The following is a 15,161-nucleotide window of genomic DNA, read 5'->3' on the forward strand; positions in this document are numbered from 1 at the left end:
TCTGCACAAAGTTAAATCTTTATTTGGGAATTCTTATAGCAAAATGATCCAGTGGAATATTCAGAAATGCAGTCCAAGGCAAGGAGCTAAGTCCTTGCAGTCATAGGAGCTAAGAATGCAGTCATAAAAATAATCCCAAGAAATCGGTGGGTACTCTTCAGTCCTCTACCTTCCAAAACTCAAGGGGAAGCTAGGAAGCATTATTTGCCGACAAACTGAGGTGGTCTTTTCTCCCTGAAGGCAGCCATCCCTTCCTGACGGTCTCTTGTGGGAATGTTCTATGTTTTTAAAAAAAAAAAAGGAATATTTTTCATTGACAAGTCTGATGTGTTTTTAAGTACTAATTTGGCAGTAGTGGTCTAAGACTAAGATTGCTTTTCTTTCAGTGATACACTACGTCTCACCTTCCACGTTTTGCAGTTCGGAAAATAAGGAGACTGGGTTGCAGTGTAAATCACAAGCAAAGCTTCTAAGACAAAGACCATAGACTGGAGAACTACACAGGAAAACAGTTTTCCATAAATTTAATATTTTACCATCTTAAAACACCCTGAGAGGCACCGCAGTTACGTTGTTCTGTTAGCTGAGAAAGGGACACACTCTCAAAACTCGTCAGAAAGACTGACTACAGGAGGCATCTGTTTTGTAATTTAACTTGTACTATAATTAACATGTTGTTGAAACTAAGAAATTACAATTCCTTCAGACAGAAAGGTATTTAAGGAAGGACTTTAGTCTCGGGCAGGTTATGGAGAGGCAACTATGCATGACACAACAGTTAATATTCCAAAACAGATACCTGGAACTGCACTCAAGTATCTTCTCAAAGCTTTGGATTTAGCTATTAAAGTGTTCCCTTACAGAGAGGAAAATACAAGAGGACACTGAATATCTGGCTTTAGAAAATATACAGTTGTTTCTTTCAGGAATGTATTCTGAAGGTAACCTACCTGGGCATAACACATCCCCTCAATCGCCATCCCCGACGCGATGTCAACCTGGGGATGAGAGGGAAGACGTGAGATTGTCTGAAGCGTAGCCCTCAAATCAATGAACATTCACTCGCAGTGAGTGACCTTCACTCTGGTATTAGAACTAGTGTTAGCATCTGTAGAAAAAAAATCCTGCCGCATTAATTTTGTCTTTAAAGAAAACCTTTAAATGGTTTTAAATGCCTTGTCTAAACAAGGATTATAACTTATCTGTTCTGAGCACTTTTACTGTAGTAATTTGTAAGAGCTGCCTGTCTGCTTCTTTTATCTCATTATTTAAAAAAAAAAAATAAAATTACCTCTATTCCTCTGTTTATCGCCAGTTTTCCCATTTTCACAGCAAATGGAGCCTTTATTAAAAAAACAAACAACAAACCCAATTCACAATAAACATTTAAAAATAATTAAAGTGACATTGGTTCATAATGGTGTAGTTATATCACTATCCTAGCTCCACATGACCTTTTAGTCTATAGAAATTTGCAGTAAGTTAGTATTTTTAAAAAAATTTGGTGTTATCTACGCCAAACAGATATATGTGATAGATATACATCTACATGAATAGATGTACACAGTGCAAGGTTTCAATGTGTCCTGCTGGTCTGCATAACCGCAGCTGGGAAGTAAAACTCTCCTCTGGGTTATGCAGCTGGACGTTAATGTCTGTTCCTTACAGAAATTGCATTCACAAAAGGGACAGAGTTAAGAGACTTAAACATCAGGAACCAAGACTTTAATATTTCATAGAAAGGAATTTCAATTGTTTGCTCTCTCTTAAGGGAAGCAGAAATGCCTTCTCTATGTCAACCACATGAATACTACACTTACCTGAGGAAGGATTTCTTTAGCCAAAGCTAATGCTCTCTGGTAAGCTGCATCCCCGTCGCTGTTTTGTGGCACTGCGTGATTTACTAATCCCATTAAGGCAGCTTGTTGTCCGTCAACCTGTCTACCCGTGAAAATGAGTTCCTTGGCCAGACCTATTCCAACACATCTGGGCAGGCGCTGGGTTCCACCTTACAACAACAGCAAAACCACCATTTTCAATTTCTGAGAAATGCCCAAAAAACCAGTAATATTTTGTCTCTTTATACAGCAAGAAGATTTGAAAACTACAGCGATTCACGTGTTTCTTTAATAACTACTAGCTGAATGTGTCAAGACTTTGCGAGGCATCTGAAAGGCTTCAGCATCCTTTTGAGTATTTTGATGAACAGCAAAAGGTGTAACGGTACTTTCCTCAATTCATAGCAAATCCGAGACAGGGCTTGGAACAGAAGTCTTGAGTCATAGATCTCTCGGGTCACTGTAAGATGCTACTTCTAATTTACATTCAATACACTTCAAGGGCTCTAATGGCAAAATGTTTACTGTACAGCTGAGAGAGTAAGAGACTGAAGATTTAATGATGGTTACCTGCTCCAGGAAGAAGCCCTCTTGTGGTCTCAATAAGGCCCATTTTAGCTGATGAAGCTATTTAAAAAAATAAATACAGGGTTTAGCTACTTCTCGATTTGTGTAACTACAAATTTTCCATACTGAACAGATTAAGAAAACAATAAGCTTTCAATACTCCCACTTCTCCAGGTGGCTAGAAAGTCTGAATACGACAGTGCTTAACCAATATCCATCTCAAGTCAGATGGGGGAAGTGTAGTACGGCTGCTTACCCCGAATGTAGCAATTTCATCTAGAAAAATGAACCTTGGCTCCACACTAGATGAAATGTAACAGATGGAATAACTGAAGAAGGAAGTCTTCAAGTCCAAACTGATTTAAGTAGGGAAGGTCCAATATTACATGATAATAACTATTTAATTCTACCAATAAATAGTTTTCTGAAGGAATCCTCATCTTGTCTAAAAACAGGCTTTACTTCTTAAGTAAGGAAACTGCTTTCCCAATAGTAACTAAATGTCACAATTTCTGGACAAATGCCTACTCATTTCCTGAACTGTGTTAGTTCCTCTCTTAACCTACTGGATTCCATTAACAGTCAGCTATCATGTGTGTAATTTCTCTTTAAAATATAGTCACCAATCACAAGAAGAATCCTATATTAAGCAACACACAAACCTGCTACTCGAAGGTCACAAGCTAATGCCAGTTCCAGTCCACCACCCAACGCGTAGCCATCTATTGCAGCAATTGTGGGTACAGGCAGGGCAGCTAGAGAAGAAAACACATTACATGGTTTTGTTGCAGAATTTCTGTTCCACTCACTTCTGGAATTTAAATGCTTAAATTCTAAAGCTTTTAGTAGTTCTCAAATTCAAAATTGCTCAATAAATCAGTTTCTTCTGCCACAAACTTTCTGACTGTCTCTAAGCAGTAGAAACTGACTTTTTCCACTTCTCCCTTTTGTGTGAACACTAAATATTCTTACACGCAAAGCAGCACTCAAATACAAAGCACTGTAACCCAAAACAGGAAGAATTGTCTCCTTGCAAGTTTACGATACGAATATTCAGCTGTTGCAGTTAAACAAACAAAACACAGACACTATTTCTAGTCACTGTTACAGGGATTAGCTTTTCTGGTGCTTTTGTTAGCCAAGGCTCCTGAACTTGGTCAACGCTGTTATCACCTCATAGTTGAGGAACCTGAAGTACCTGGAGATGAGCCGCTTGATAAGACACCTTTTTAAATACTGAGGGAGCTGGAAGCAGACTTCAGACGTGCGTTAGTTCTGTGCCATAACTACCCACCCCCAGACTGCTTCTGTGGTTTCTGGGAGAGGGTCATTCTCTTTACGCAGTTGTTTGTTCGTTTTTTAATTACAGCAATTCTGATTGGTATTTTAGTCAGATTTCACTTTGGTATTCCTCTCTAGCGAGAGCAGAATAATTCATAAATAGGCGAAGAAAATAAATTGCAGAAATCCATATTCCTTTTGCAAAAAAAAAAAAATAAAAATGGGGTGAGGGATTTGGAGGTACAAACCCTCTGACATTCCACAAATCCATTTAGCAAATCCATTCAGAGATCCAAATCCATGTTCTTGGGTCACTGACACATCACAAGTGCTTCCGAGCATGTATTGAAAGGCGGAGAACCACCGCAGCTCACTTTGTCTAGCATTGTCTCCCAGGGGTTATACAGAACTGTACACGGAATGCTTTGTTCCAGCAGGCACTTCTTATATGCGTGTGTGTGTGTGTGCGCTGCGCTTTGTCATGGAAAAGGCAGTCCTGAACTGCATCTTGTCCTTGGAGCAGCAGCAGGATCGTTGGTATTTCATTCTGATCAGATCTTTGTTTCAGGCATAAGCTGGAGCCATTTGGGCAGCTACTCCTAAATGGATAACCCACCAGCGCTAGCGTCCTTCCCCTCCTGCAGCATTTCTAAATGTCTCAGTACAGGCAGCCTACGACAAATTTCCCGACTGAGATAATCATTTACCTATCTCATCCATAAGATTCCTCAGCCTTTTAACAAAGTGTCCAACTTCTGCATCGTCCATCTTGGCACGTTCCTTTAAGTCTGCACCTAAACAGAGAAAAAGATTAGAATCCAGGAAAAGGGAAAAGGTATCCGAACTGTTTTCCCTCCTGTCCCTCTCAGAGGACAGACCATTTCAGAAGTCTTGAAAACAGTGTTCTGGGTAAATAAGGTCAGTGGCAGTTGGAGTGTGGACATTTGGGCTGGAGCAGTGGCTCAGGTGCTCCTCTGGGCCCTTCGAACAGATTTCACAGAGGAGCACAAATCACTGTATGTAAGGATGATAATCCATAAAACTGGAAAGCAAAGACTCCAATACCAGAGGTAGCTGTGCTTGAAGATGGTTATAAATGAACAACAAATAGTAGCACCACGCAGCCTCCATCACACACATCTCCATCGATGAAGCTGAGAGGCAGACAGGCAAATGACAAAACAATGTGTTTGTTATTTGCTACACAAAAGCCAGCCTGTTTTTCTTTTAGGAGGCATTTCCAACTGCTTTTCTGCACGATTTGCCCTAAGAGCCATCAAAATTTTTAACAATAGTTTGCAAGCCTTTGTTACTTACCAGCACAAAACACACCTTTCACCTCACTCTTGAACACCACCACACGAACCTTCTCATCAAAGCGGAGTTGTTCCAGAGCGCTGAACAGCTACGAGGGAGGCAATACAAACAAGAGAAGGAAAACTTGAAGCACATGGGTGTATGTATCTAAATTCTAGCAAGCTCCTAATCTATGATTAAAGTTTCTTTTTTTTTTTTCCCCTGCAGGTTCCAAAAGTTTCCTGAAAATCATATATGTGGAGCCAGCAGGATCCATCCATGGCAGCCTCTGAATGACACGTCTCCCCATCTCTTGTGTTCTGCCGTTCAGAGACGAACCTTTGCCGTACCTTAAACTCCCCCTTCCTGTCCAGGCACAAGCCAGACTTTCTCTACAACGTATCAACCTTGAAGAGATCATCTGCTAAGGTCTGACAGTAAGTATGCTTTTGTTGACATTACGCAATAAGGACATGAACCTGCATGTGAGTTAGCTAACTTCAGGAACTCCAGTATCTCTGTCCAGTCCGTGTCTGAACTTGCCGCAGTACAGACACATCACGATCTCTTTTTCTCCAGGCTAACCTGCTTGCCCCAATGCAGTCTCCCACTGACCTTCAGCAAGAGATTAAGTTTTCGTTTCAGATTCCCCGCAGCTATTCTTATTGCATTTAGTTATCGATCATGATTCCAAACACGTTTACAGGCCAGGCCCATACTCACTTCATTTACAAATACTTTTCCCAATGAATTTCTCGCGTGGGGTCGGTTCATTAGGATTTCAGCAATACCTTAGTAATAGGAGACAATTTCAGTTATACTTCATTTAATTCTCTGACACAGTAATTCAACTGGGAACAATATCTGCGTATGCTGCATCTTCTCTTTCCTGAAAATGCATCTAAGACAATCAGTTATTTTAAAAGTGGACGTGGTCGACCATGTCTATGAAACCCAGCTATGCAGGGCAACTGTAAAATCGAGTAGCACTGCAAATAATATAAATAAGCAGACTTTTAGAAAACGAACACGACATCCAAGAACGTATGTCTTAGAGTCACCGCAGAAATGGAAAAAAAAAACCCAAACCCCAAATGATCCACCTGTTTCAAACATTACTTCAGTTTTTATTATACAGTCTTACTGTGTTTGAGCATATTCCTTAATGAAGAAAACCATCCTCTTGGGACTGCTGTTTGCATGAGAATAGCACAGACCGGTCGCACCCAGCTCATGTCCCAGAACCGTTTTGAAATTGCAGCCCCATTCAATTTAAAGTTAATAAGCTCACCAGTGGAAAGGACTTCACTTAAAAGTTCCTAGGTCCAAGCAGAAAAACAAGACCGCAATGTCTACCTAGTTCTCCTTTGCACTTGTGTTTTGTAAATTATTATCCAATGGTTTCTGTATGTTTTGGAGAGGAAAAATCTCTCTCCTGTTTCCTTGGCTGGATTTCTGCTCAATTCCCCAGGCCTAAATATTGTAAGATGCTGCTGCTGCAGGTGCACAGACGCGCCGTGCCCCCGTCACACGTGGTGCCCCTGCCCTGCGAGGAGGTCTCTGGGTGTTCCTCTGCCAGTGAGCAGGCAGTAAAGAAGAGCTGTGTAACCAAGGAACAGAGACACAGGTAACAGCTGGCACCAGCAAACAACGGAAATTCACAATTCTGGTTACTACATTCACATACAGGTGAAGAGCAAAACTACCAGGAACTGTTTATAAGCTCTGGCGATCGTTACCTTTCCGCTGGCAACCAGCCAAAACTCAAATCACTTGGCGGCCCTTGTGCATAAACACGCACAGAGGTGCCCTGGGCCTGTCCTACCTGGAGACCAGAAAAATCTACCTTCTGCAAACCACGACGTCTCGCGTCGAGATCTCCTGCGTGCATAACTTTTTTTTTTTTTTAAATAAAAAGCAAGCCCCCATGCCATTTATTTGGCAGCTGTGTTCTTGGGGCCGGGGGGGGGGGGGAAGTATCAAGGCAAAACTTAAAGCAGAGAGACTGTAAGGAACCCGCCCCCTCCGGACTCTGCGGGGTCGCCCCTCACCCTTCAGGCCAGGAGGGCCCCGGGGGGGGTCCGGCGGGGACGGGGCGGTGCTGCGGGCACAGTCCAGGGCCGGCGGGGCCCGGCGGGGGCAAGGCGGGGGAGGGAACACCCCGGGCCCCGCTCACGCCAGGTCGGGACCTGCTGCGTTTTCACCAGGAATCGGTAAAACTCAGTAGATCAACATGCAGCACCCCAAAACCGGCTCTGACACCCGCTGGGCTCCGCGGACCCTTCGGGAACGAGCGCCGGGGCCTCACCCCCGTCCCCCCCGCCCCGGACCGAGGCGGGCCCCGCCGCACTCACCGCCGCTGTCCCCGCCGGCCGCGCCCACCAGCACCTCCGCGCCCCGCCGCGGGACGGCCGCTGGGGGCCCGCCGCCCCCCCAGCCCAGCAGCTGGCGGCCCGCCCGCCCCAACCGGATCATGGCGCCGCTCCCCGCCTGCCGCCGCCGCCGGGGACAGGCCTCCGGGGCCGGGCCTCCGGGGGGGAACGGTGCGGCGCTGCGCCTTTAAGAAAGAGGGGCGGTGCCGCGCCTCCCGCGCGCTCGCCCCGCCCCTTCGCTCCCCTGCCGCGCGCGCGCGACTGGGGGTCTTCGGCGTCGTCTCGGCCGGCGAGAAGCAGCGCGAGGAGGACGAGGGGGCACGCGCTCGCCCGCCATCATCATCATCATTATGCAGCGCCGGGTGTTCGTGGTGGGCGTCGGTATGACCAAGGTACGGGGCTCTCCGCCGCCGGCCCGCGCCCTCCCCGGCACTGCCGGCGCGCTGAGGCCGTACGAAACTCGTCGCCCCCGTGGGTCGAGGCTTCCCCTGGGGGTGCCTCTGAGGGGGGCGGCCTTGTGGGGGCCGTGCGCCTCCTCCCCGGCCGCTGTCTGAGGAGAGGCGTGCGGGGCCAGCCGGGCCCGCGGGTCAGGCCTGGGCGGCAGCGCCTCCGCGCAAAGTTCACCTTCCTTCGGTGTGTCGGGGGGAGTGGAGCCGCTCGCCAAGTCAAACGCTTTGGAGCTGCGTTGGGCAGGTCGATATAACAGAGTTGTAACGGCCAGAGCCGTTCTCCGAGTCACGGCCGCCTCTGGTCAAGGGCTCGTCCCCTCGCTGTGGGGGCCCAGGGAGAACGGGCGGCAGCAGAGCAGGTGCCCTGCAGAAACTCCCCCGGTGCCGTTCTGTACCTGGTCATTTGCTTGTCGACAGAGTTCCCGCAGCATGGAACAGTGTCAAAGAGGAGCAAAAGCTAGAGGAACGTTTTTTCATCCGGGTGGATGAAGCTTAAGATGACTTTGATGTTTGCCAGAGTAGTCAGAACAAAACCCCCGCTTTTTGAATAACTTTTTTTTTTTTTATGTTGCTGCGTGAGTATTTTTCTGGCATGTGATGATATTGGAGAGAAAATAAAAGGTAGAAGACTTCATTTTGTTAATTGTTTTTATTTTTGGTGATTTTTGGAAGAAGGTGATTTTTGGAAGTTATTGGACCTCACCTTATGCTCCTTTGCGATGTGCTGAAGGAACGAACAGTAGCGTGGAAGAAACGACTAAAGCTTGTCAGTTACCAGAGTGTGTCTTAAGCATTTTATTATGAAGTCTTTTAGGATTATATCCTTTCTCTTTTTTTAATCATAATGATGTAATGTCTGCTAAAAACTGGTATACCCTCTCAAAATAACAGTCCATGTTTCCAATGTGTGTAATTGTCAGTTCCACAGACCATACCTTTCTTTTTCAGAAGTTCAGTGTGATTGAGAAATTATCAATACTCTCTTTCCCTCTTTGTTAGCCCAAGTGACGTCAGTCACTCTGGCAGACTTTTACAATGATCAAATCACTGACTAATTTCTCTTAATACCTTCAGTATGAAGGTTCTCTCTCTAAATTACGGAGAGGAAGCACTACAGAAAGTACAGCTAAGTGTTGCGAAAGACTGGAGTTGGGGAGGTGAGCATAAGGAGGTAGCAAATTAGCTTTTGTATGCTAACAGTGAATGTCAAATAATTACTAGAACTGTAAGTAGTTAGTGTGAGGGTTTTTTATCAGTGACACTCTTGCATTTTTACATCATTAACGAAACCACGTGTATTTGTTGGTAGACTCTAATGAGTCATACTACAAAGGAAATAGAAATACCACCTCCACTCCAACGGTGAGGGGTAAGGCACAATATGATGTGTAACAAAGTGGAATAAGGCTTGGGAATAGGAGGCTTATGTACAACTAAGTTCCGTACAAAGAACAAGCATTTTCTTGTTACAAATAAGAGTATAACAAAATAAAGTGGAAGGAAAGTATTTGTCAAAGCCTTAGTGAAGGTTATGTCATGTATTGTTATGAATCAGTGAAGGTGGTAGTTATTCTCTGTCTCACCCACAGCCTTTGGACAGGGTTATTGTCCATTTCTATACAAGTCATGAATCTTCTTTAAGGCTGAGCATAAATGGTCTTCAGCTTCCATAAAACTGCACTATTTCCTGTTTTTAGACATTGTGGGGTCTGTCAGTAGCACTTGGGAACTGTTGAGATTTTGTGCATGCACTTTCTGGTCAATTGCATTGTTTGCATTATTTAAAACTGATCATTCACAACCTGTTTCTAAGTTAAATACACGCTTTTAAATATACCAATTTGAGCAAAAGAGGTATTATATCTCTGATTTGTTCTTGTGGTTTTGGTTTTTTTTCCTTTTCTTTTTTTCTTGTCAGTTTGCAAAGCCTAGTGAGAAGAGCATTGATTATCCTGACATGGCTAAGGAGGCAGGTAATTTAATAATAAAGATATTTATTATGTATATTATTTATATATTGTATATATTTTATATTTAATAATAAAGCATTTAGTTTGCTGAAACTTATTTTAATCTTTTTATTAAGTTATATAAGTATAATCTATTTATACAGTTAATCTTTTTATTATACATATGAAGGAACAGCTACTGTTCAGTAAATAGATACAGATAAAAAGCAAATCAGAAGCTGATAAAAAAGAATACTTTCAGAAAATCCATAACTGACCTGTTCAACTCACTGCCTTCTAGTACTGAAGTCAAGAAGATAGCTTAAAATTGAACCAGACACTTAAATAATTGCATACCTACCTGTATTATTCCAACATACTTTCATTGGGACAAACAACCTTTGTGCATGAGCACAGAATTGATTAGATGAATTTTTCGTGTTCAGAACTCAAAATACCGCAAAATTGTCCTTATGAGAATTAAGATGCAGGACTATATTAACCATTCACATCATGTAATAAGGAATTTGTATAGCACTCTCTCTTGTTTGTGAATGCATGAATCGTACATACTGCTCTAGGTTTGCTTGTTATGGGTGTGAGAGCTGGATGGTGGATTTTTTTTTTCCTTCAACTATTAAATTTTTTTTCAACTTTTAAACTTTTTTTAGGCCAGAAGGCTTTAGCTGATGCTGGGATTCCTTATTCAGCAGTGCAGCAGGCATGTGTGGGTTATGTTTATGGTAAGTAATGTCATTTGATTGGGATGTGACATATGTGATGTGCAGACATCTGTGTGGATAAAGTATGGGGATCCCATCAATTTCAAGTTAAAATATTTAATCGTGTCAGTTTGTAGAACTGTCTCAAGCTTTTAAAAAAATTACTAGTTTTAGTGATCCTAGATCTATGTGTGTTGCGCGGAGTTCCTGGGCACCAAAGCCAGCTCAGGTCAGGTCAGTGCTGCACTTGCAGGGCTTCTTGTAAGGCTCATCCTCCATTGGTTCAGGTGATTCCTGCTATAGTAATGCGCATAAAATGCAACTCAAATCATGGGTTACAACAGTTTAAAGGTATTGCCATTATAATGTCCACCCCTGGTCTCTTTGAGACAGGTTATAGGGTTTAACATTGCAATGAACTCCTCCCCTTGCTCCGAGCCTGGCTAGCAACAAGGGACTCCTGCTATAGTAATTCCCATAATATGCAACTCAAATCCTGGGTTACAACAATTTAAAGATATTGCCATTATAATCTCCACGCCTGGTCCCTTTGGGCCAGGTTATAGGGTTTAACATTGCAATGAACTCCTCCCCTTGCCCCTGCTCCAGCTTGGACTTATCCACAGACAACTGCAGTCCCCCTCTGTTGCAAGCGGAGCCTTATTTACGCGCCACAGTCTTTTCAGGGGTGTACCTGCTGCGGCACAGGCTCATCCACAGCCACAGTTGCTTTGAGGCGCACCTCTTCCAGCGTGGCCTTGTCCATGGGCCACAATGCCTTCAGAGGTGTACCTGCATTGGAAGAGTAGAAATGAGAAAATTTGTGGGTTGAGATAAAGGCAGTTGAGTAGGTAATTCATGGCAGTAACGGTTACTTGGGAAGGCAAATGGCATAACTCTAAACATTCCCTCCCCCTGCCCATCCCCCCCCCATCTTCCCCCAGATTTATAAACTGAGCATGATGTCGTATGGTATGGAATATCCCTTAGATCAGTTGGGGTCAGCTGTCCCGGCTGTGTCTCCTTCCAACTTCTTCTGCACACCCAGCGGACTCGCTGGTGGGGTGGGGTGAAAAGTAGAAAAGGCCTTGATGCTGCGTAAGCCCTGCTCGGCAATAACTAAAACATCCCTGTGTTATCAACACTGTTCAGCGCAAATCTGAAACATCGCCCCATATTAGCTGCTGTGAAGAAAATTAACTCTATCCCAGCCAAAATCAGCACAACCCTCAAGTGGATTTCTAGTTGACACCCTCAGGAGAAGCTTTTAACTTGCAGTCACTACTTATTGTAGTGAGAGGAGATGTGTTAAGTGACTGGTTTGAACCTTTTCCTGGCACTCCAATTCACAGATGCCTGGTGTATTTCCCAAAGCAGTCAAAATCAGATTTCTATTATGGGGAAATCTGTTTCCATTCCAAAGAGAGTTTTCCATCTGCTTTCTTCCTGTTTCTCGATTGATGACTGTATTATGGCAACTGATGGAGGGTCAGTCAGCTGTGATACCGGTAGCAGCTTCCAAGCCACGCCATTCCAAGATGTTTCTGTCCTGTCCAGTTACTTTCTGTGGATTCATGGCCTGTTATCACAGAAGCAGGATAAAATTCTGTTTCTAAAATCTGATGATTTTCATCTTTTTTCTAAGGTTCTTGTACAGTGGATACTTGAGAGGCATACTCAAGATGACAGTTCAAAAGTTCAAGTCTACAGTTTAAGTGGTATCATTGCACATACTTGGTGGCATTTCTTTTTGCTAGTAAAGTTTGAGATGTACCTTATTTTAATGTTGTGTCTCTGTATAAAGGTGACTCGACCTGTGGACAACGGGCTATCTATCATGGTTTGGGTTTAACTGGCATTCCTATTATTAACGTTAACAACAACTGTGCAACTGGATCAACTGCTTTGTTCATGGCCAGACAATTAGTAGAAGGAGGTGAGTTGTTGCGCTCTGGGACTGGGTGATACATATTCTCTATTTCTATAAATATAACTTGATTGAAGAATGGAACTAGTGAATGTGAGCACTCTGTGTTGAAAATGTCCTGTCCTCATAGGCAAAATTGTGTTTTTTGCCTCACTCAGCTGAAGAGATTGGTCAGTTGTATATACAAATGGAAGACCAAGCACGTAAAAGAGTAAGACTATCACTTTGAACTAGAGCACTATGTGTGCACCTAAGAGACTATGTCTGTGTTGCAGAAGATGGTGCATATGGATATAAATGTCCTTTTCTGTGTCATAAGCTGTATGAACATAGTAAGTAATAAGCCAGTTAATTCTTTTTTTCTGGAAGAATTGTTCAGAGCAGTGCAGAGCATGTTGCATTGTAGTAATGCAAGACACTAGACTCTGCAGGATGAAAAGGAGAGAAGAATCTGCTAAAAAACATAGGTTTGTTTTTTTTTTTTTAACTTGAAGTGAACACAAGTGTTCGACTAACGCACTTTTGGAAGGGAGGGGAAGAGAGCAACACCTTGTGACAGACTGTGTTTTGAACTGACGGAAGAGTGTTTCCGTAGTTCCTTTGTGGACTTCGATACTTTCTTGCACTTAAATGTTGTGTTTTTATAATGAAAACTGTAGTCACATTCTGTATGATTATTCTAGTATTTCTAGCAGAGAAATAAGTGCTTGGTTGTCTAAGATGATTGCTGCCAATCAGTTTAAAAATAAACCCAAACCCTGTAGTGATTTCCCAATTCTTCAGTATCAGTATGTTCGTGTCAGTACCATTCTCACCCCAATTTGACTCTCTTTCAAAAATGAAGAAGGGAGGAAGAGCAGGAGGTAGGTGTTACGTATATTTCTTGTAACTGAGTGGTTGTTAGTATATAATGTTATTTATAATTACGTTGCATTTTAAATAGCTACAAATTTTCTTTTAAGGTTTGGCGGACTGTGTTTTGGCACTTGGCTTTGAGAGGATGGCAAAAGGATCCCTTGCTTCAGGTGTAAGTGTCTGAAACACTTCCTATGTTTCATTGTATTCGTAGATGAAATACACCTCCTCGTTCTCTGAGTCATATTCTTGTAAACACCAGTTGCTTTAAGATGTTGCTGTAGATGATGACAAAATAAACCATTATTTTGAACCATGAAAACTTCTAATTAGTTACATGATTCTGATTGGAGCTATGATGTACAAATTTTGTATAGAATGTTTTAGAATTTATGTAGTATGTCATGCTTTTATTAATTTGCCAGTAATACGTTAAAGGCAGGATTAATAGGGAATAATGGAAATACCAGATAGAATATAGGAGCATTGAGCAATTGCAGTGTCTTTCCCAAAGTGACACAGCAAAGTGAAGAAAGAATCTGGGTCTTCTGGCTTTTGGTGCTTACGCAGTTGACCAGTTAACGCACTTTCCCAACAATTAAAGACTTTGGTAAACTTTTCTTTCTTGTCTCTTCTTTGTTTTTACTGGAGAAGTGTGGGGGTTTTTGTTTTGTATTTTGCCTTATGGCAAGTAATATTAGAGCCCATATGTGGTTTAACTACAGAACTGCCAAATTTGATAATATATGCAGAGATTTGTGTGAGAAACGTTAAATTTAGCAACTGATCGAAAAGAGTAGGAGTTATGTTTAACATGCTTTATGATATTGCATTTAAGCTTCATTGAAAATACTACTACAGTATTAATTTTATAACTTTGAACGATATTAACTGTAGGATTTTAAGATGACATAAAAAATACCTGAAGTCTTCTACTGAAAATACTAAATGTGATAGAATCACGTAGGAGTGATCCTCGCCATGAATCAGTGGAGTGATTATAATGTTAAGCATTTTCTGCTTATTTACTGTTCCTTACAGTTGAGAAGTTATGAATGCTTTGAAACGTCACTGAAGTGCAACGTACTGTCCAGTGGAACTGTTAAAATATCAGGAAACCCTCTATTTTGCTTGAAATCCATGGCACTTTCGTGATGACGTTGTGTTGAAAAAAAAAAAAAAAATTATAACTTTTTCTCTTCTTTTTAGTTTTCAGACAGAACTAATCCAATGGACAAACATTTGGAAATTATGATAAATAAATATGGTTTAGCAAGTGCTCCAGTAGCACCTCAGATGTTTGCAAATGCTGGCAAAGAACACATGGAGAAATATGGTATGTTAAAATACATTTTTTCATTGTCCTCTTTTACTGAAGTGATTTAAAAGATAGGATTTCATTTTGGAAAATTCAGTGGCCTTTCTTTTACTTAAGTACTACAACTGCAGCATCTACAGCTAACACATACAGGAATATATTTGGATAAAGAGCTATCTACAGAAAAGTTGGCGATGCGTAGGTAAACAAAACCATCAGGAGACATAATTAAGGCTGTGATACAGAGTGTCTGGTAATCATGCTAATAATACGGTTTGTGCCTCTGTAAGGTCTGGGCCATAACATTGCAAAACCTCCTGCATTTTTTCCTTGTGTCTTAGGATGGGTAGATGGGCTTCGGACTGAATTGTTTGACAAAAGCCTTCGGGTATTTGATTCAATATATAGTACTAGGCTGCTGCCACTGCTGTTTCCTACCCCCTCGCCAGATAAGGGAACTGGCTACCAAAAAAGGTAACAGGTTGGCCTGTTGAGCGTCTTTTATTTGCATGTAGTTTTAGACTAGTATATGGAAGACTTAGACTCCAGTATTTCATTACAGCTGTTTTGCACTGATAGGAAAATGA

General features: G+C 42.4%; 2 protein-coding genes across 3 annotated transcripts in view; one reads left to right on the top strand and one right to left on the bottom strand.

Moving 5' to 3' along the window:
• On the bottom strand, window positions 1-7,542 carry ECHDC2 (enoyl-CoA hydratase domain containing 2). The gene is made up of 10 exons (XM_074596727.1): window positions 7,337-7,542; window positions 5,706-5,773; window positions 5,004-5,091; window positions 4,394-4,480; window positions 3,068-3,160; window positions 2,409-2,465; window positions 1,821-2,008; window positions 1,292-1,342; window positions 951-998; window positions 1-278 (listed from the first exon to the last, which is right to left on the bottom strand). The coding sequence occupies exons 1-10, from the start codon at window positions 7,455-7,457 to the stop codon at window positions 201-203; spliced, it is 879 nt and encodes a 292-aa protein (XP_074452828.1). The 5' UTR covers window positions 7,458-7,542; the 3' UTR covers window positions 1-200.
• The window catches only part of SCP2 (sterol carrier protein 2), a 22,061-nt gene continuing 14,377 nt past the window's right edge, over window positions 7,478-15,161 (top strand). The window contains exons 1-6 of one of the 2 annotated variants that reach the window (XM_074596723.1): window positions 7,478-7,746; window positions 9,722-9,776; window positions 10,424-10,495; window positions 12,279-12,410; window positions 13,364-13,428; window positions 14,466-14,592. In XM_074596723.1, coding sequence (XP_074452824.1) covers window positions 7,705-7,746; window positions 9,722-9,776; window positions 10,424-10,495; window positions 12,279-12,410; window positions 13,364-13,428; window positions 14,466-14,592 — 493 coding nt within the window. In that variant the 5' untranslated portion in view covers window positions 7,478-7,704. The remainder of the gene's footprint in view (window positions 7,747-9,721; window positions 9,777-10,423; window positions 10,496-12,278; window positions 12,411-13,363; window positions 13,429-14,465; window positions 14,593-15,161) is intronic. The other variant, XR_012588593.1, reaches the window with a different exon arrangement.

This window comes from Larus michahellis, chromosome 8, assembly GCF_964199755.1.
Source record: "Larus michahellis chromosome 8, bLarMic1.1, whole genome shotgun sequence".
Lineage (NCBI taxonomy): Eukaryota > Metazoa > Chordata > Aves > Charadriiformes > Laridae > Larus > Larus michahellis.

Coding starts and splice junctions, on each gene's coding strand:
- ECHDC2 (XM_074596727.1), bottom strand. CDS start 7,457: ATGATCCGGTTGGGGCGGGCGGGCCGCCAGCTGCTGGGCTGGGGGGGC. Junction 2,466..3,067: donor TTGTGACCTTCGAGTAGCAG/GTTTGTGTGTTG, acceptor TTTTTTAAATAG/CTTCATCAGCTAAAATGGGC. Junction 279..950: donor AGGGGATGTGTTATGCCCAG/GTAGGTTACCTT, acceptor TTAAAAACATAG/AACATTCCCACAAGAGACCG.